At 38.4% G+C, this 22424-nt stretch overlaps 1 protein-coding gene across 3 annotated transcripts in view; it reads right to left on the bottom strand.

Moving 5' to 3' along the window:
* Positions 1-22424, bottom strand: part of MRPL22 (mitochondrial ribosomal protein L22) — a 35266-nt gene that overhangs the window by 12470 nt on the left and 372 nt on the right. The window contains exons 2-5 of one of the 3 annotated variants that reach the window (XM_003981358.6): positions 22320-22362; positions 7358-7475; positions 1892-1957; positions 575-652 (exon numbers count right to left, since the gene is read on the bottom strand). In XM_003981358.6, coding sequence (XP_003981407.2) covers positions 575-652; positions 1892-1957; positions 7358-7475; positions 22320-22362 — 305 coding nt within the window. Of the gene's footprint in view, positions 1-574; positions 653-1891; positions 1958-7357; positions 7494-7690; positions 7757-22319; positions 22363-22424 lie in introns of those variants that run through there. The other 2 variants (XM_006927964.5, XM_006927965.3) reach the window with 2 other exon arrangements.

The following is a 22424-nucleotide window of genomic DNA, read 5'->3' on the forward strand; positions in this document are numbered from 1 at the left end:
GCAGAAATGACCAAAAAAAAAAAAAAAAAAAAAAAGTCGTCTAAAAAAATCTATCAAGCCCCAAATCATTAAAAGAAAGATTTATCACTTCAGGGGCACCTAGGTGACTCAGTCAGTTAAGCGTCTGACTTCAGCTCAGGTCATGATCTCACTATTTGTGGGTTGAGCCCTGCATCAGGCTCTGTGCTAACAGCTCAGAGCCTGAAGCCCACTTCAGATTCTGTGTCTCTGTCTCTCTCTGCCCCTCCCCTGCTCTCACTAGCTCGCTCTCTCTCTCAAAAATAAATATAAATGTTAAAAAAATTTTTTTAATAAATAAAAGAAAGATTTATCACTTCATTGACAGTAAAAAAAATGAATAAATGGTACAAATAAAAGCATTTCCAGGCAAAAACAAAAAACAAAAAACTTAGGGCATACAACATTCCTAAGGTATAAGGACATCAATAAAACTGAGGGCCCTGAATCTGTATTATATGAACGATGCATTTACACCAGAGAATTCAGGACTGAGGTTGAGCTTACTAATACCAGCAGACAGCTATGCATTCCCTCCCCACAAATCTTAGTTTACCTCTTTAATTATCTGGGCCCCTTTTTTGTCACTGAATTCCAATTGAGCCAAAGCCTGGTCAATGGACATTCCTCGTATCTAGAATTAAAGGGTAACAGGCAAGAGAAGATAAACAAATTTGTTTAAAAAGTCAATGTTCTCTTTTCAATGAAAAGTAAACCCTTTTATATAACACAAATAACTCTAACTAGTAGCTAACTAGTTATATGTCAATTATATCTCAGTAAAACTAGGGGGCATTTAAAAAAAATAAAAATAAAAACAGCTAACTAAATGCAGGCAAAGAAGAAAAGATATTTGAGAAGGGATGCCATCCTCTTTAAGTCAAAATCAAAGTTAGGGGCACCTGAATGGCTCAGTTGGTTGAGCATCTGGCTCTTGGTTTCAGCTCAGGTCATGATCTCATGGCTCCTGAGTTTGAGCCCCACATCAGGCTCTAGGCTGATAGTGCGGAGGCTGCTTGGAATTCTCTCTCCCTCTCTCTCTGCCCCTCCCCTGCTCGCTCGCTCTCTCTCTCTCTCTCTCTCTGAAAATAAAATATTTTTTAAATTTTTTTTTAACATTTTTATTTATTTTTGAGAGATAGAGACAGAACACGAGTGGGGAAGGGGCAGAGAGAGAGGGAGACACAGAATCTGAAGCAGGCTCCAGGCTCTGAGCTGTCAGCACAGAGCCTGATGTGGGGCTCGAACCCACAAGGCGTGAGATCATGACCTCATCCGAAGTTGGACGCTTAAATGACTGAGTCACCCAGGCACCCCATAAAAACTTTAAAAAAAAATTATTAAAAGAATCAAACTTAAACATTTTAACCATAAAACTTAGGTTATAAATGTTTCAGTAATATTAAGAGAGCAGATGTGAGAGAGAGATCACAGAGTGGCAAGGACCACACTACGCATTAAAGGCATCTCCCTCTCCTACAGGATAAATATATTATATGTATATCTGGGGCTTTGCCTTCTTTTATACATAAATTTCATTCTCCAGAGAAAAATCTTAAACAGCAATAGTTTTGAAATAGGTTGAATCAACTTTTAAGATAAATAAGCTTGCCTCCTGCATCCTTTTAGGGTATAGCCAGATTCCTGATGCCTTTTTCTAAATATCTATGTATCCAACATGATTTAGTTTCTCAGAAGAAAGGTAAAAATTAAGCAAAATCACACATCTCTGGGCAATCATTTGTGGATTACTTACGACTGTCTGAACATGTAATTATATTTCTCACTTTTTGGAGAAATCAGGACAAATTTTTTTCAATTCTTCAAATCCTGGTAGAAAATTTTTAGTTTCTTTATAGTCATTTTAGCTTACCAATTTTGCCAAATACCACATCTTGTCTTTGCTGTATTTTATTTGCCTTCGACAATGGTAGATTTCCTTGCAAACAGGGAAAAGAAAAAAAAAAGTTAGCAAACTGATCAAAATAACAATAACATACACTGTTAATAAAGCTTTCACTTTTTATGCCTAATGAAAATACTGCCACAGGAAATAAAAACATTATTAAGAATTTGAAGATTATTTTTCCCTATACTAAAGTTATATTTTTCCAAATTATCACTATGTTAAAAGGATTATTAAGGCAGAAATAGAACTACAACCTGGCTACTTTGTGCCATATTTGCAACATTTCTATCCAGAGAAATAGTAAAAGATTTCGTTTTGATGTAAGATAATAACTTTCAAAATTTATTTTGAAAACACTTAGCTGGCTGGCTAAAAAGAACAAAAGAAAAGGTACAACAAGACTAAAGTTTCCTTTTTTCCTCAGTGAGGAGAATAATGGTGAAATGGACAAAAAAAACCTGTTTTCATAGGATATTCTTGTTATTTGGTAAGAGCACAGGATCTAGAATCAGACTACCTGGATTTGAATTCTACTTCTAGCATCTACTAGCTATAGAATCCAAGCTATTTAATCTCTCTGTACCTCTAAGTTTCCTCTTTAAAATGAAGATCACAGCACCAACCCCATAAAAATATAGTAAGAATTAAATAAAATAATCTATGTAAAAGAAGCATTCTACAGTGCCTCAGCACATGGTCAGATCTTTATTATCTTCTATTTATGGTGGTAGCTATATCCCATTTAATTTTTTTACTCAATCATCCATTACACAATTTACAGTTCACAACGTACTTTCCAAGGCCATTATTTCATTTGCTCTCACTCTAATTTTATTTTTATAAAGTAAAAATCAGAACAATCAAGTGACTAATCCAAGACCACAAAGCTTGTGAGAGACAAAGCTGGAAGTCAAAGTGCCATCCAGGGAAAGTATATGAAATGCCTAAATACAATGTCTAGCAGGTGTATCTTTAAAGTTCCCCTATGACTGTAAAACCTACATTCCTTCCACCATATTACACCATATTGTCCCTTTAAAAAAATTAGAAACCATTTGTCAAGGTAAACAATAACAAGGAAACCTCAGAACTTCCTAACATTCTGACTCCTGCTGGAAATTTTCAAATGCCTTAGAAACAGTTTTCTCAAGTGGCCATCTTTTAATATGGAGCAGATTTCACTTCAGTTGCAATAGAAGCTGACAGGCTGAAAACTGTAGCAATAGCCTAATTACGTTTTCAGCAATAAAGTGTCCTGGGGAGCACTGGAGGGGAAAGAAGAACTGTCATGACTGATAATATTCATCTGCAAAAATTAATACACTCAGTAAAATCTTTGATATAGAAACCCTTCAATTCTTGGTTTCCCATGGTGGGCTATCTCCTAACCTGAATTGTATGTGATTGTCTTCCAATTTTGTAACAAAGATACTGTACTCCTGGAAGGGGCATGGGGGAAAAAAAGGAATGACGTATTTACAAGAGAAAAAAAAAAAAAGAAGAAGAAAGTTATTCAATCATGCTCTCTGAAAACTAAAAAGCTCAGCATTTACTTTAGGCAGATGCAATGTCTCAGTGCATTTTCTAAAGATAAACCAGACAAACCTATCATAGCAAATACATAAAGTGGCAAAGTTGAAAGTCACAAGATCAAGTTAGAGGTCATTATTAACCAACCTCTATAGTAAATTAGATAAAGTTAACTTAGGATATAATGTGCAAAAAAGTTACTGAAATGAGGTAAAAGTCTAAATTATGAAATGTCTACCTTGATAACTTTTAAAGAAGTTAACTTGTTTTAAAATGCACATAACTCAAATGATAAAAACGTAGCACCTAATAAAAGTCCAAACTAGAGCTTTATGGGATCCATATAATGACTTGTAAGTATGACTTATTCTCAGTATGTTAATTAATCCATAAATTTAAAATGTCTCCGGGGCGCCTGGGTGACTCAGTCGATTGAGTGTCCGACTTCAGCTCAGGTCACGATCTCACAGTTTGTGAGTTTGAGCCCCGCGTCGGGCTCTGTGCTGACAGCTCAGAGCCTGGAGCCTGCTTCGGATTCTGTGTCTCCCTCTCTCTCTGCCCCTCCCCCGCTCATGCTCTGTCTGTCTCTCTCTCTCTCTCAAAAATAAACATTTAAAAAAATAATAAAATAAAAAATAAAAAAAAATGTCTCCTATGGAAATGGTTGTCGAAACAGTTTTGATACAGTCTCCCTGCATTTTTAACTTATTTAACATAGTTTTCTTCAAAGGTATTGCAAAAGTAAACTCAAGACCAAATTAACAAGATATGACTATTATGAAGAAAGCCATTTAATTTCTCTCTGGCTCATTTTCTGTACCATGTGAAGCCATATGTTGGATAAAGTCTACACAGGAATCTCTATTATTTGGAAATTGGTGTTAGCTAAATTAGGAAAATAGCCTTAAAAATAAGAGGAATGGCCTAAAAAAAAAGCTTAAATTGATGACATTCATTTTAACTTACTGCTATAGGATTTACTCACTATGGATCCACTATTATTTAACTGCATATTTCAACGCTGAAGATCAGAATGAGTTAAAATTGTAAATATTATCTGACCCCCTTTTAAACTAGGGATAGGGGGCGCCTGGGTGGCGCAGTGGGTTAAGCGTCCGACTTCAGCCAGGTCACGATCTCGCGGTCGGTGAGTTCGAGCCCCACGTCAGGCTCTGGGCTGATGGCTCGGAGCCTGGAGCCTGTTTCCGATTCTGTGTCTCCCTCTCTCTCTGCCCCTCCCCCGTTCATGCTCTGTCTCCCTCTGTCCCAAAAATAAATAAACGTTGAAAAAAAAAAAAAAACTATCAAAATTAAAAAAAAAAAAACCAAAAAAAATAAAAAAACATATTTATAATAGCTTATTTTAATTTTTTTTTTTTTATTTATTTTTGGGACAGAGAGAGAGACAGAGCATGAACGGGGAAGGGGCAGAGAGAGAGGGAGACACAGAATCGGAAACAGGCTCCAGGCTCCGAGCCATCAGCCCAGAGCCTGACGCGGGGCTCGAACTCACCGACCGCGAGATCGTGACCTGGCTGAAGTCGGACGCTTAACCCACTGCGCCACCCAGGCGCCCCTAAAACTAATTTTTAAGATATTTGCAGTTAGCAGATTGACAAGTAAAAGGTCACATGGCACAAAATCATAGAATTAAGAGCTATGTGGCTAGATGTGCAAATTATTCCATTATTAAGCTAGGTATTTAATGAAGGGCATCAATATTTCAGTCATAACAGGTATAAATGATGCACCAATGTCGATTTACCAAATACTATTTAAACTCAGAAAATCTTAAGGTATTTTCTAAGAGTCCTAGTTTGTTCCCAAAAGGATTACTCACTCAAAATCTGTGATCTCAACTGTTTACTACTTGAATTTTGCCACTTCGGATATATCCTGAAGTGCATTTGTTTTAGTATCCTAAAAGATTACTACTACAAAATACACAATTTTACTTTTAGATTTTGAACCTGACAAATGCTATGATTTCTTTCTCAATTAATATCTAAATTCAAAGAGCTCAAGAAGAAAGCTCATTAACAATAGGAAATTATTTATGATATTTGTACACATATGTAACTTTTTCTAAATTTTGGTTAATTATAAAATGGAATCAATACTTAAGAGCATAGATTCTGTCACAAATCTAACTTTTAAGTTCTGATGCCAAGATAAAACATGAAAGATAGAAAGTTATTTGTTTAGAGGTGCCTGCGTGGCTCAGTTGGTTAAGCATCCAATTTTGGCTCAAGTCATGATCTCATAATTCATGGGTTCAAGCCCCTCATAGGGCTCACTGCTGTCAGCACAGAGCCGCTTCGGATCCTCTGTCCCCGTCTCTTTGCCCCCCCCCGCCTCTTACACATGCACTCTCTCTCTCAAAAAGAAACATTAAAAAAATTAAGGGTGCCTGGGTGGCTCAGTCGCTTATGCATCTGACTTAGGCTCAGGTCATAACCTCACGGTGAGTTCAAGCCCTGCATGGGGTTCTGTGCTGTCATGACAGCTCAGAGCCTGGAGCCTGCTTCAGATTCTGTGTTTCCCTCTCTCTCTGCCCTTCTCCCATTCGCACTCTGTCTCTCTGTCTCTCTCTCAAAATAAATAAACATTAAAAAATTTCTTTTAATTAAAAAAAAATTTTTTTTAAGTTATTTGTTTAAACTATTAGCATCTCTTTTTCCTATTTCCCAATGTGGGAGCTCTTTAAATTAATAAATTAACTCCCCTAAATAAGAAAAAAAAAAGAAAGAAAACCTAATACTGTACTAATTCAGACCAATACTTAGCAACTAAATCCTAATGAAATGCATGCTGTCAAATTCATATAAAAATTAAGCAAATGAAGGGAGCCTGGGTGGCTCGGTCGGTGAAGCGTCCGACTTCAGCTCTGGTCATGATCTCTCAGCTTGTGGGTTTGAGCCTCGCATCGGGCTCGTGCTGACAGCTTAGAGCCTGGAGCCTGCTTCAGATTCTGTGTCCCAATATCTAGGCCCCTCCCCCACTCGTGCCCTCTCTCTCTCAAGAATAAATAAAACACTAAAAAAATAACATTTTTTTTTTAAGTTAAGCAAATAATATTACTTAGATGATACTGGGATCCAGTGGCCCTGAATCCCAAAGGTCTTTAAAAGATGTTTGCTAAACTGAATGATATATAACTGACACTAACACTACTGATATTCTATTAATAGCGTTATTAATAATTAATTCTCTTTCTAAGCACTTACCACAGTTTATTTTCTTAAGGATTCAAATGTCCCACCTTGTTGATGTAATCATTAGCTGCTTAAACTTTTTAACAGATATAAATTCACATTAAGCTGGAAATTAGTCTTATATCTCAGACTAGATAACTCACCAGCAGTTTGGAGAGGTTAAAAGAATTCTGAGCAGCTAAAGATAAAACTCAGTATCTCTGAAAGGAATCCAGTGATTAAATTTAAACCTTAATTCAAAAGTTTGTGAATTACAAACACACAGAAAATCACAACTTAATGCGTCTATGTCCAAATTTAAAACACTAGAAAACCATATATATATGATTTAAATATGGTCAATGGTTTAAGTCATCCTTTCCAACTCCTCATGCTCCATTACTAAGAATACATTAGCAAGCCTCCTAACAGTCAAAAATCTATCAGGATGCCTCAAGCTATTAGCTTAGTTTTAGAATTAAGGCCCCCATACAGAAGGTAAAGTCAAGGCAAACAAGTAAACAAAACAACCTTTTAACAATACCAAGAAGGTAAATCTAGAACATTTTCTGTATCAATCAAACGATCATGCAAATTGCCATATGCTTTTTCCCTTTCCTCACATGGAACAGTAACTCATTGCTAGCCACCTAAGAGTAAGAGCTCGTCATCAAAATTAAGAGATTATTTCTAGCCACAAACTTACTGCTGGTCGCCGAGGTTCACCAGGCAATTGTGGAGGATAAACAATTTTATTCTTCTTTTCCCATTTTCGAGATATGTCCAGAGATGCAGTTGTGTGGATATGTGACTGGGGTAAAATGCTGTGAGATGAAAGAAATCTGTAAAACAAGACACACTTAGAATCTTTTCCAGAGCTTAGGTATCTTCTGAACCACATTAGCTCCATTTTGATCAAAACTATTTAGTATCACAAGTGGAAACAGTCTAGATGTATTCATTAACAGAGAACAACTTTACATAAAATATCACAAAGAGTCAGTTTACTGAAAGCTAAAAGTAAACAGTTGTGTGGCACCTGTAACTTAGTCAGTTGAGCATCCGACTCTTGATTTCAGCTCAGGTTGTGTTCCCAGAGTCGTGGGATCAAACGCCAAGTCTGGCTCCACGCTGAGAGCCCTGTCCCTCTCCCCCCCTAAATTTAAAATTAAATTTTAGTTTCTCTGTCTTTAAAATTAAAAAAAAAAAAAGTAAAAAGTTAAAGATTAGCATAAGTCAAACAGTAAACAGATATTAACCCATGATCTCTTGCCCTGACTAGCCAAAAAATATTGACTCTCTAATATAAGCCAGTTCAGTTCTAAAACAGACTTAAAGAAGACACGGGGCACCTGGGTGGCACAGTTGGTTAAGCGCCTGACTTTGGCTCAGGTCATCATCTTGTGGTTCGTGAGTTCAAGCCCCACATCAGGCTCTCTGTGGTCAGCACATAGCCAGCTTCAGATCCTGTCTCCCTCTCTCTGCCCCTCTCACTTCATGCTCATTCATTCGCACTCCTCTCTCTCTCTCTCTCTCTCTCTCTCTCTCTCTCTCAAAAATAAATGAACGTTTAAAAACAAAAAAGAAGATACATTGGATCCCTGACTTGCTCTGTAGAATTACTCAACTTTGCCGAGGAGGCAAGACAAACTGCATCATTTCGTAATCCCTAAGAACTTAATAAAGGTGGCATTATGTACCTCTTGATGAAAGAACACACTACCCACCACCCATGAAGTAATTTTTCTGCAAAAAACAAACCTGAATTAATTGGGCTTCTAGATTCAATACAGGAAATACAAAGAGAGGAAACATGTTAAACAATACATGGGATGTGCTCAGCAAAATCCAAGCTGTACAAACTACAAGACAGCCTATTTTCCTCAACAAATAAATTACAAGGGGAAAAAGAAAGAGCTGAAAAAAGGACCTACTAATTAAGAGACTTAAGAGCAATATCAATTAATTTCAATGTGTAGATTATGACAATTTTAAAAGTATAACAGTGATTTAACCATTGGAAATCTGAATATTAACTGGATATTTGATGCTTTTTAGTGAGATATATAGTGAAATATTCATGGATTAAATAATATAGTGTCTGGGATTTGTCTCAAAATATGATGGGAAAGAGTAGGGAACATAGTAGGGAACAAAACAAGATTGGCCATGAGTAACTTATTGAAGTTGGGTGATGAGTTTAAGAGGGTTCATCATATTATCTATTTTTGTATCTCTGGGGATATCCAAGTAACACACAAACTTGGTGTTTCCATGCTATGCAGAATACAGAGTCTAAAATCCCAGCAAGACACACAAGGCCTTTTATAATCTAACCCCAACCTTGCCATCTTGGCTCATTCACCTTTTGGCCTGGCCACACAGATGTTCATTGTTCCCTGAACAAACCACATACTTTCGTGTGTTTATGCTTTTGATCATATTGTTTTTTCCTCAATCATTATCTCCTGAATGAAATGTTTGTCCGGTTTTAAACTCCAGCTCAAATGTCACCTCATTGCGAGCTATCACGTGATCCCTTCTCCCAACCATTCTCCCCACTGTCTTTTGTTTCTATTTATTTTTGAAAGACAGAGAGAGACAGACAGACAGACAGACAGACAGACAGAGACAGAGAGAGGCTCCATGCTCTAAGCAGGCTCCATGCTGTCAGCACAGCACTCAACACGGGACTTGATCCCATGAACTGTGAGACCATGACCTGAGCCAAAATCAAGAGTCATACACTTGGCCACCCAGGTGCCCCCTCCCCACTATGTTAGTACTCTGTTCTTGAAGAGACTGGGAGGAAAAGAGACTGAGTCGCTACCAGGGATACACGGGGACAACCTGACGGGCCATAGGTGCGTGATTGCAAACTGGGAGAGATAAAATGAATGGAAGGGAGGGATCCCCTTCTGTGGACAGACAAAGGGAAGAGAAAGAGTGGCTGGGGAAGCATAGGACTGTATCTGGACAAGAGAAAAACCTCAGAGCAGCATGGAGAAAGATCCAATCTCTAACTGCGGGGCTTTCTCTGGACTGGGGCTGGCTGCCCTGTTGGTGCACCTGGGGAGGAGGGGAGCCAGCCCCAGGCTCGGTGCCTAGGTCCAGGGCGCAGTCCACAGTAGGAGAAAGTGACTCCCTCCCTGGAGTGCTGCGGGACAGGAGAAAGCCATCAGGGACCACAGATCCCGCGGCATAGAGAGGCGCTTCCCCAGTAGCAGGGCGCACAGAGCGGGAGTTTGAATCCCAGCCAAGCGCGGGGCACAGGAGTCGGCAGAGCAGGGCAAACCGCCTCGTCTGCGCCTGCGGCACAGTGAGGACGGCTCGAACAGAGTGATTTGAGACACCAGGTCCATGGAGGAGAGACTGGGGGGGTTGCCATTTTTCACCCCACCACCACCAAGGCAGGGCCTCAGGGATCTAACCTCGGGCCCACAGTGGAGGCGAGAACCATGTACACCAAACCACGCCCCTCCGTGCAGGGTAACTGCGCATCTACCGGAGCGGGATGGACACTGAGGAACCAGAGGGACCCCTCCTCCTGACCAGTGCTGCTGCATCGCCTGGATTAACTCTCAGACAATTCTTGTTATATAGATATATTCTTCCTTCCTTTTTTCCTTCTTATCTCTTCCCTCCTCTAGTCTGGTTACTCTGGTTGTTGGTTTGTATAAACAGACATATTTAACCCATTCTCTTGACACATGGATCACCTCCTTCTTTCCTTTCTCTCTCTGGAATAATCAAGCTGTATAGTTTCACTCTCTGGGTAATTTTATCTGCTTTTCCCCCTGCCTCCTTCTTTATTTTCCTTTCTCTCTCTCTGGATTAAGCCGTTTAGCCTCTTTGCCTAATCAATGTTTATTCCCCTCCCCCCCACCCAGTCCCTGTCATTTCTCTCTTTGTATGTGATCTTCCATCGGCACCACCTCCACCCTGTTCTTTACTTACAGCTGGTGTTTCTGGTTTTTTGCTTTTGGGTTTTTTTTTTTTCTTTTTTCTTTCCTTCTTTCTTTTTTTTTTTTTTTATTTGTGTGTCTGTGTGTTTTTTGTTTTCTGTTTGTTTATCTGTTTGTTTTCCTTTCCAGGGATACTTCAAGGCACAAATCAAAGCACACCTGGTGGAGGATCCAAAACATCACTACAAGTAGGGGAAAAAAATAACCAAAGTCACAACAACAGAGAGCAAGTAACAGTCTCCAAAACACATCCTGAAGGGCCAGGCCCTGGACAGTATATGACCCCCTTTAATATAGCAGTGCTCACAGGTGCAGAGCACATAACAAGCTTTTAGAACACACAAAGGACAGAAAACTAACCAAAATGACCAAACAAAAGAATTCTCCTCAAAAGAAATTCCAGGAAGAAATGACAGCTAAAGAATTGATCAAAACAGATATAAGCAATATAACTGAACAAGAATTTTAGAATAACAGTCATAAGATTAATCACTGGGCTTGAAAAAAAAGCATAGAAGACAGCAGAGAATCTACTGCTGCAGAGATCAAGGAACTAAAAAACAGTCATGATGAATTAAAAAATGCTATAAATGAGGTGCAAAATAAAATGGAGGCAACCAAAGTGCAGATTGAAGAGGCAGAGGGGAGAATAGGTGAATCAGAAATAAAATTATGGAAAAAGAGGAAGCTGAGAAAAAGAGAGATTAAAAAAAATCCTGGATCATGAAGGGAGAATTAGAGAACTAAGTGATTCCAGCAAAGAGAACAATATCTGTATCATAGGAATTCCAGATGAAGAAAAGAGAGAGAAAGGGGCTGAAGGTGTACTCAAACAAATCGTAGCTGAGAACTTCACCAATCTGGGGAAGGAAACAGACATTGAAATCCAAGAGGCACAGAGAACTCCCTTCAGATTTAACTTGAATCAATCTTCTGCACGACATATCACAGTGAGACTAGCAAAACACAAGAATAAAGAGAGAATTCTGAAAGCAGCTAGGGGTAAACGAGCCTTAACATACAAAGGTAGACACATAAGGGTAGTAGCAGAGCTATCCACTGAAACTTGGCAGGCCAGAAAGGAATGGCAGGAAATCTTCAATGTGATGAACAGGAAAAATATGCAGCCAAGAATCCTTTATCCAGCAAGCCTGTCATTCAGAATAGAAGAAAGATAAAGGTTTTCCCAAACAAACAAAAACTGAAGGAATTCATCACCACTAAGCCAGCCCTACAAGAGAGCCTAAGGGGGATCCTGTGAGACAAAGTACCAGAGACATCACCGCAAACATGAAACCTACAGACATCACAATGACTCTAAACCCATATCTTTCAATAATAACACTGAATGTAAATGGACTAAATGCTCCAACCAAAAGACATAGGGTATCAGAATGGATAAAAAAACAAGACCCATCTATTTGCTGTCTACAAGAGACTCATTTTAGACCTTAGGACACCTTCAGATTGAAAGTGAGGGGATGGGGAACTATCTACCATGCTACTGAAAGTCAAAAGGAAGCTGGAGTAACCATACTCATATCAGACAAACTAGACTTAAAATTAAAGGCTGTAACAAGAGATGAAGAAGGGCATTATATAATAATTATGGGGTCTATCCATCAGAAGAGCTAACAATTATAAATGTCTATGCACCGAATTCAGAAGCACCCAAATATATAAAACAATTAATCACAAACATAAGCAATCTTATTGGTAAGAATGTGGTAATTGCAGGGGACTTTAATACTCTACTTACAACAATGGACAGATCATCTAGACAGAAAATCAGTAAAGAAACAATGGCCCTGAATGATACACTGGACCAGATGGACTTGACAGATATATTTAGAACTCTACGTCCTACAGCAGCAGAATATACTTTCTTCTCAAGTGCACATGGAACATTCCCCAAGATAAGATCACATACTGGGTCACAAAACAGCCCTCAATATATATAAAAGAATTGAGATCATACCATGCACACTTTCAGATCACAATGCTACAAAACTTGAAATCAACCACAGGAGAAAGTGTGGAAAACCTCCAAATGCATGGAGGTTAAAGAATATCCTACTAAAGAACAAATGGGTTAACCAGGCAATTAAGGAAGAAATTTAAAAATATATGGAAACAAATGAAAATGAAAACACAACAATCCAAACCCTTTGGGATACAGCAAAGGCAGTCCTAAGAGGAAAATACACTGCAATCCAGGCCTATCTCAAGAAACAAGAAAAATCCCAAATACAAAATCTAACAGCATACCTAAAGGAACTAGAAGCAGAACAGCAAAGAAACCCCAAACCCAACAGAAGAAGAGAAATAATAAAGATGAAAGCATAAGTAAAAAATATAGAATCATAAAACAGTAGAATAGATCAATGAAACTAAGAGTTGGTTTTTTGAAAAAATAAACAAAATTGATAAACCTCTAGCCAGGCTTCTCAAAAAGAAAAGCGAGACGATCCAAATAGATAAAAATCACAAATGAAAATGGATTTATTAAAGCCAATCTCTCAGAATTACCAGGGAATACTATGAAAAATTATATACCAACAAACTGGACAACCTGGAAAAAATGGACAAATTCCTAAACACCCACACATTTCCCAAATTCAAATGGGAAGAAATAGAAAATTTGAACAGACCCGTAACTAGTGAAGAAATTGAATCTGTTATCAAAAATCTCCCAGCAAATAAGAGTCCTGGACCAGATGGCTTCCCTGGGGAATTCTACCAGCCATTTAAAGGAGTTAATACCTATCCTTCTCAAGCTGTTCCAAAAAATAGAGAAGGAAAACTTCCAGACTCATTCTATGAAGCCAGCATTACTTTGATTCCCAAACCAGACAGAGACCCCACAAAAAAGGAGAACTACAGGCCAATATCCCTGATGAATATGGATGCAAAAATTCGCAAAAAGATACTTGCAAATCAAATTCAACAGCATATAAAAGTACTCTCCTCTTGCCAACCATGCAACAGTGAGTTAGTACTATGGTACTGTAAGTTGGCTACAGAAGAATGAGTTCCTATAGTAAGTGTACAGATTTGAGCATTCTGAGGGCAAATATAACATCTTCTGTATTCTAGCACTAAGGACCATATCTGGCACATGGATACTAAGTAAATCTTTAACCCAGACTTAAATATTCAAAGTTATTGTAAAGTGGCAGATTTTCACACAATTTATGCAATTGGATGATATATTTAGCCAAGTCTTTTAGTTTTTAAATCATTCGGACTAAAGAATTTAAAAAACCTATTCTCCTACTGGCTCATTTTTCCTATTCTACCTCAAATTCACCATTTTACATCCCAATATTAAGATCAGTACAATCTGGGGCACCTGAGTGGCTCAGTCGGTTAAGTGTCCGACTTCGGCTCAGGTCATGATTTCACAGTTCATGAGTTTGAGCCCCACATCGGGCTCTGGGCTGGCAGCATGGAGCCTGGAGCCTACTTCAGATTCTGTGTCCTTCTCTCTGCCCCTCCCCCATTCACGCTCTGTTTCTCTCTTTCTCTCTCAAAAATAAATAAACATTAAAAAAGAAAAAAAGATCAGTACTATCTAAATACTTGACTAAACCTTTGCCATCCACATATAGGCTCCACTATTTTAAGTGAAAAGTACAAAATTAGGAGACATGATGCTAGAGGGCAGAATTTCCAAAAAAAGAAAAAAAAAAGGCAAAACCATAAGCTAAGTAATAAGGGCAGAGACTACGGAGTCAAGTAAACCTGAGTCTAAATCCCAACTTTAATACAAGGTAAATGGACTTAGGAAAGTCACATAACTTTCTCGAGCTCAGTTTCCTCATCAGTAGATGGAGTAATAACAGTAATTACCTCATAGGCTTCTTAAGGAGCTCAAATAAGATATTTTAAGTAAAATACTTAACCTGACGCTTAAAAGGGCTCAATAAAATTGATGTTATAGGGGCGCCTGGGTGGCGCAGTCGGTTGAGCGTCCGACTTCAGCTCAGGTCACGATCTTGCAGTCCATGAGTTCAAGCCCCGCGTCACGCTCTGGGCTGATGGCTCAGAGCCTGGAGCCTCTTTCCGATTCTGTGTCTCCCTCTCTCTCTGCCCCTCCCCCGTACATGCTCTGTCTCTCTCTGTCTCAAAAATAAATAAAGGTTGAAAAAAAATTTTTTAAAAAATTGATGTTATTACTTTCAGAATAAGAATAATACCCACTTCATTCTGTTGATGGTGGATAATTAATATACTGCACCCTACAGCATCTAGCACATAATAAACACTGATGGCTAGTATTAATTTTATTTTTTCTAATTTTTTTTATTAAAAAACATTTTTTTTAATATTTATTTATTTTTGAGAGAGACAGAGAGAGAATGCAAGTGGGTTAGGGGCAGAGAGAGAGGGAGACACAGAATCCCAAGCAGGCTCCAGGCCCTAAGCTGTCAGCACAGAGCCCAACATGGGGCTCGAACTCACAGGCCGTGAGATCATGACCTGAGCCAAAGTCGGACGTTCAACTGACTGAGCCACCCAGGTGCCCTTAATTTTATTTTATTTATTTTGAGATAGACAGTGTGAGTGCCAGTGGAGGAGGGGCAATGAGAGAGGGGGAGAGAGAGACTCCCAAGCAGGCTCTGCACTGTCAGCACAGAGTCCAACACAGGGCTCAAACTCACAAACCATGAGATCATGACCTGAGCCAAAATCAGACACTTAACCGACTGAGCCAGCCAGGCATTCCTAGTGTTAATTTTAAATAAGGCCCTCTGAACAGTTCATCTCTCCTAGTCTCCAGAAAAAATGAACACTGTGAACTGTAAACTTTATTATCACACAATTCCAAACTTTCTCACATTTGGAATCATGACTGTTTGCTTGAAGCTGTAATTCATGGGTACACTAAGTTTATCCACTCTTTGGTCCTCAGCTTCTTTATGAAAAGAGGAATTGGAGTGTATCATCTCTAGGGTCTCTCTGAACCTTAATTCTATCTCAAATCTCATTGTTGACAGCAGGATTACAGAAACACAAGCCTCTTGGCTTCTACTTAATTCTTCTGTGAAACCACTATTACACTAACCAGTCTTAAAGAATGCTTGAGGGTGAGGCCCATGCCTTCTGTATACATCATATCTAACACAGTGTCTTGTACTCAAATCAATACACATTTAGTGAATTACATATGGTGCTTAATAAATTAAACACATTATGAATCAACAATGACAAAGCTTTCTGAATACCTACAATACTTTCAGGGTTCAGATGGTTCATAAAACAAACTATCAGGCAAATACTAAACAATTGTAATCAAATTAAATTATTATTCCAAGCAGAGTACTTAATTCAGAAGTGTATTAAAACAAAAGTTCTTACACGCCCTCTCCTGGTCAACTATTGGAATTAAAGCAGAAAATGAAGCAAGCATGGGGTAAATTGAAAATATGTAATTCAAAACTTAACTATGTAATTCAAAACTTACAACTTTTGAGACCTTTTTGTGTAAGAAATACTGCAAAGAGTCACTAGAGAAAACGGATTCAAGAAAAGGAAATTTGTGGAATTAACAAATGATAACATGAGCTATTGCTAGAATCCATTTCCTTCTATAAAACTGTTTTCCAACAAACATTAAATTTTAGGTCCGCCTAGCAATCTAGTTTATTGTTAGCATTCTAAAAAATCAAAGCAAGTTAACACCTTAAAAAAAAAAAAAAAAAAAACACTGAAAGGCATCCAAGATCAACTTTTATCATTTTGAAGTTCAAGGACCATTACTGATATTTACAACATCCTCACATTTACTGGAAAGCCCAAATCCCTTTAGCTTCACTGCACCTCTGTAAATTGGATGAAGGAAGGTAGGCATGAACCAAGTCTCCAGAATGCCTGTACACACAAGCACACACACAGGTGCCCACAGTCTGGTGAGACTGCCAGAGCTCAAACGGAAAGTGGGTGGTATACTGGAACCAGCATATGAATTTCCTTACTCCTGTTACTCTGGTGTCTTCTATCTACCAATACTTAAGGATACTTAAGGACTATCACTTTTCAAATTCTTCCCACAGTCATCAGACATTGAAGAGTGGCAGATACAAAGCAAATTTTAGGATTAAGAATTCAGATAAAACAAGATCTCAAAATTTCTAAAGTCACAATTTCAGAAATTATACTTCCTATGTATTACTCAAAATTCATCTTGAAATCTAGTGCAAGGTATACCCAAATCCCAAGCAAAGATATGACTGGCCTCTGGCTCAATCTTGAGGTTACTATATGCAGGTTATTAAATGCATCAAGGTGAAAAATTCTTTGTTCCAAAATTACTTCTGTTAACACTGTTAATCCCACACTTGAAACTGAATAAAAGAATATCCTCCATCTTGTCTCAATTAGCATCTAAATTAAATGGCTGAAGTGATATGTATATTGTCATAATTCAATATAATTTCATTTGGTTAAAGTCAAGGACAATCACACAAGGAAACAAGAGTTTAGCAAGCAAACAAAATTCCAGCAACTTTGGACCATGGTAAACTCAGAAGTTTCTCAACCACTGCAATATTGATATTTGGGGCCAGATCATTCTTTGTTGTGGGGACTATCCTGTGCCTTGTAGGATGCTTAGTAGGATCCCTCAACTCTAGCCACTCTAGTAGCACCCCTGGCCTGAGTTGGGACAACCAAAAATGTCTCCAGATATTGCCAAATGTCCTAGGGGGCTGGAGGTGGGGGTAGGGGCAAAAATTGACCCCTGCTGCAAGTTTTTGCAGACTAGGGAGCATGACTTCTCTGTTCCAAAAGGTTTCTGTTATTATGCTATACACATGTGGATGATTAATAAGCCAGATTTTCTCACTATGTAAACCAAGAAGGACCAAATGCCTAAATTCCACATTCCTTTTTGTTAAGTTTATTTACTTACTTACTTATTTTTATTTTAAAAAAAATTTAACTTTTTTTTAAAGGTTTATTTATTTTTGAGAGATAGAGGGCAAGCGGGGGAGGGGAACAGAGAGAGGGAGACACAGAATCAATCCAAAGCAGTCTCCAGGCTCGGAGCTGTCAGCACAGAGCTCAACGTGGGGCTAGAACCTATGAAGCATGAGATCATGACCTGAGCCGAAGTTGGCTACCCAACCGACTGAGCCACCAAGCACCCCAATTTATTTATTTTTGAGAGAGATCTGTAAATGCTGGCTGCCTCAGGAATCAATCCTTGTACTCTTATAATTTCTACTTCACTCTATAGTGAAGTCAACCAGTCTCATGGCTTTAAACACTCTTCATGCACTGATGACTCCTGAATTGACATCCTTTCCCTGAATTCCAAACTCATATATATTCAATTGCCTACTTTCATCTACACTTGAAAGCTTACTGGATGTTACAAATTTAATAAACCTCAAACTGAACTTGTGATATTCTCCCCAAAATCTGCTCCTCTGATAGCTTGCTCCCTCATTCCTTCACATCTTTACTCAAATGTTATCTTCTTGGTGAAGACTTACCTATCCAAACCTGTAACCCCTCTCCAATATATACACACTACCTGTTCCCATTTTCTGCTTACATTTTCTCCTAAGCAGTTGTCATTGTCTAATACACTCTACATTTTACTTATCAAGTGCTTTCCTCAATAGACTGTGAGGGATTACTCTGGTTTTGTTCACTGCAAAATCTCTAATGTTAGAATAGTCCTCGGGAGGGGTGCCTGGGTGGCTCAGTCGGTTGAGCGTCCAACTTTGGCTCAGGTCATGATCTCGTGGTCTGTGAGTTCAAGCCCTGCATCGGGCTCTGTGCTGACAGCTCAGAGTCTAGAGCCTAGAGCCTGCTTTGGATTCTGTGTCTCCCTCTCTCTCTGCCCCTCCCCTGCTCATGCTCTGTCTCTCTCTCTGTCAAAAATAAATAACCATTAAAAAAAAATTTTTTTTTTAATTAAAAAAAAAAAAAGAACAGTACCTGGCGGGGCGCCTGGGTGGCTCAGTCGTCTGACTTCGGCTCAGGTCATGATCTCACAGTTCGTGAATTCAAGCCCCGCGTCAGGCTCTGTGCTGGCAGCTGGGAGCCTGGAGCCTGCTTTGGATTCTGTGTCTCCCTCTCTGCCCCGCCCCAACTCGCGCTCTGTCTCTCTCAACAATAAATAAACATTTAAAAAATTAAAAAATTTACGAGTTTTTTTTTTTGGCCTCATATTTTTCATTTAATCTTTTTCTGCCTTTCAGGGGGACATGTCTGATGCTCAGTCATTATCTTGGGCACAGTCTACTAAATCTATTCACTTTTTTTTTATTTCTCAAATTGTTATAATATGCATTATCTAATTTTTAGTTTCCTATATATTTAGTGGTCTACACCTAGGACTGTTAGTTTATCCACTTTCAGGAAATCTAGCTGGATTCAGAATTTAAATTATGTGTCAAAGCCCCCTTAACAAGCAATAGGCACAACCATCATTAAACTCATGCTTTCTAGCTCTTTCACTGGGCCTTGCATCCCTCCCCAGTACACTGTGACAAAGTTACTCTGTATATTCCCCTAATCCCAGTTGTTAAAAAGTATCTACATATATATACATACATATACATATATATACATATACACACACACAACACACACACACACACACACATACACAGATACCTCTAAAACTTTAAGAGAGTATGTTTTATATATGAGGCCACTATGCCTCTACACTTTTTATTAAAAACTATCATGGATTTACTATTTTTCTTCCTAACTAGAAGCATACCAAGGAATACACACACACACACACACACACAATTATTATGTAGCCCAGTACTGCCAGATCACTATTATTTCAAAAGTTTGAAAATCTGGGTTTCTTTGTGAAATTTTTAAATGTTGTTAACAAATTCTAACAACCACAGAACACACTCTGGGGGCAAAAAAAAAAAAAAAAATATTGGAGTACACATGCAATAAATAATTCATTTGGACTAGGTTGGACAGTTTATAACGTTTGATGTTTTAGAATCAAAATAAATAGTATGATTTTACCTCTATATAATTCACTGACTGTATAATATTTTAGTTACATATAAATAATTAAATTATATATGTATATTTTTTGAAGAATGGATATGATAATTAAAATTATGTGAAAAATTAAAAAAAAAAAAACAGAATAGTACCTAGTACACATAAGGCACTAAACATATGTTTGTAGAATGAGTTAAAGAATACAGGGAATAGCCAGGTAACATAAATAAGAGGGCCTGGAATTAGTGAAGGATTTTATACATGGTTAAAAAATAAGGAAAACTGAGGGCACTGGGGTGGCTCAGTCAGTTGGGCATCCAACTTCATCTCAGGTCACGATCTCATGGCTTGCAGGTTTGAGCCCTGCATCAGGCTCTGCGCCGATTCAGATTCTGTGTCTTCCTCTCTCTCTGCCCCTTGCCCAGTCACACACTCTCTCTCTAAATAAATAACTAAATAAAAATAATAAAAAAAAATTTTTTAAACGAGGAAAACTGAAGAGTATAGGCCCTATCTAAAGAGTGGTACACTTTTTAGCTCTAGAAAATTGTTGCCATATTTTGTGATGCATAAGATAATCTGGAAACCTGGATTTTTATAAGAAGCTGCCAGTTTTTTTTAATTTAAATTTCAAAAGTTTTTAAATCCTGTGTAGTCCAAACAAAACACATCTGCAGGCCTGATTCATCACCCAGACAATGTTTTGTTTAGGTCCTAGATTTGACTTGTATTAACTGTGTAGCCTTCAGTAAGTCATTAAAATTCTCAAATGCATCCATCAGTAAAATGGGGAGACTTGGAATTCAAAAGCTGGAAACTGTCATTCCACTACCAAATACAGCCCACAGAAAAGTTTTATTTGGTTAGCACTTTTTCTTAACCCATTTCAATGCCTTTAGATGAGGAATGCACTCTACTAATTGCCACAGGCCCTACCACTTTCTCTCATTTTACACAGACTGCTTCTTCCAGTTCATTTCCATTAACTGAGTGCCATCTATATGCCATGAAGTTTCATCACTGAATTAGAAAATCTCTAAGATTTTACAGAGTTATCATGAGCATTAATTATACCTTCTCTATTTAGTTTTTACATAACCATTTGTCTATTAGAAAGTCCAGACTAGGGATTCACAAAATTATTTATACTCTTTCACAACCAGAAAGAGCCTTAATGATTATCTAGCAAAATTGAACCCTTTTGTATTACATAGATGAAAAGACTGAGGCCAAACTGCTTAAGTTGCTTGCTCAGAGCTTCCCAGTATAGTCAGTGCAGGACAATTTAAGCTGACAAACATTAACAAAATACTCACTTTGTGCAAGACCATAACCTGGAGCTACAAAGAGAAACAAGAACTGTTGCTACTTCTCCAGGGTATACAGCTAGTAAAGGGCACAGACACATTAACATGAAGTCCCTATTTAAGAGGCACATGCTAAAAGAAGAGATTAATTTGTTTCCTTTTTAGTGCGATCTGAGAAACCTCCTAAGGAAACATTTGAACAGGGTTTAAATAATTAGAACTCATATTATAGACAAGAAGTGAAGGCACAGCATGAAAAAGCCAAGAAGCAAATAAATGGACAGCATATTCAACAAAAGTAAGTAAATCAGCATAGCTGGGGTGGAATGATAAAAAATAATCTGAAAAAGCAAAGCATAAACAAATCCTAAAGGGCAGTGCCTCCTATTTTCTTCTTTAGCCCACTGACCCAAACACCGAGAACAGAGCTAAATATAATGGGAACACATTAATAATTTATAATGAATAAAACAGTAATGGCAGAATCTAAGGTGGGATTGTTATATGTCATGCACTATACTAAACACTTCATATGCACTACCTCCTTTAATTCTCATTCAAAAATCAATGACATAGGTACTAATATTACTCTCATAGCATATATAAGTACTAAAACTCAAAAAGGATAGTTTTTCCAAAATCACACCGCTTAAAAAGTGGATTCACACCCAACTTATCTGTCTCTCCAAAGCCTACGAACTAAACCAAGATAAACTCCAACAAATGCACCGATCAGACAATTTACAATCAGATTATCAATCTCCAAATATCAATAGCTGTACTGCAGAAGAGGGACAAGGAGAAGGTGACAGAGAAAGGCTCCTTGCCAGGGCCGATTTAACTGCATTCCCCAACCTTAAAAACGCTTCCGTCCTTAGGTCTAAGAATGTTCTGGAGAAGACAGTATAAAGCTTTAAAACTTCCTATGACCGGGGGAACCTTATTTTACTTTGGGGAACTTCAATTTCCTCGTCTGAAAAATGGTAAAGCAATACCTACACTATGCTGGATGTTATGAGAATGAGATAACGCATATAAAGCGTGTAACACAATTCCAGGCACGTCGTAAAGCTCAGTTGTCTACAACACAGTCCCTGCTCATGTAATCAAGTAACTAGAGGGGGAACTCGAAAAGTTGGAGGCTCCCAACACAGTTTGGGAGAGTATAACCATATTCGGAGACTGGAAAAGAGATCCAAAATGTCCCTTGAGTGATAGGTTACCCTGATTCCCTCAGGGCCATGCAATACGGCGGCGGGACGACGGAGTAACCAAGCAGAGACTGGCCGTTCTGTTCCCCTCCACAGCCCTAGAGCCTAAGGCAGAGGGCGGCACAGGGGCTCAGTAACCGACCAACTTGCAAAGAGGCCTCCAGCCCTCTGTAACTCCAAGGCGAAAGACTTACCTTAAGGCCAGCTTCCCCCTCAGATTCTGCATCCATAATGCACCTGAAACATCAACACAAGCCGTCAGCTGAGCCCACCTCCACTCCCTTCTGCCTCCCCTAAAC

Source organism: Felis catus, chromosome A1 (assembly GCF_018350175.1).
Source record: "Felis catus isolate Fca126 chromosome A1, F.catus_Fca126_mat1.0, whole genome shotgun sequence".
Lineage (NCBI taxonomy): Eukaryota > Metazoa > Chordata > Mammalia > Carnivora > Felidae > Felis > Felis catus.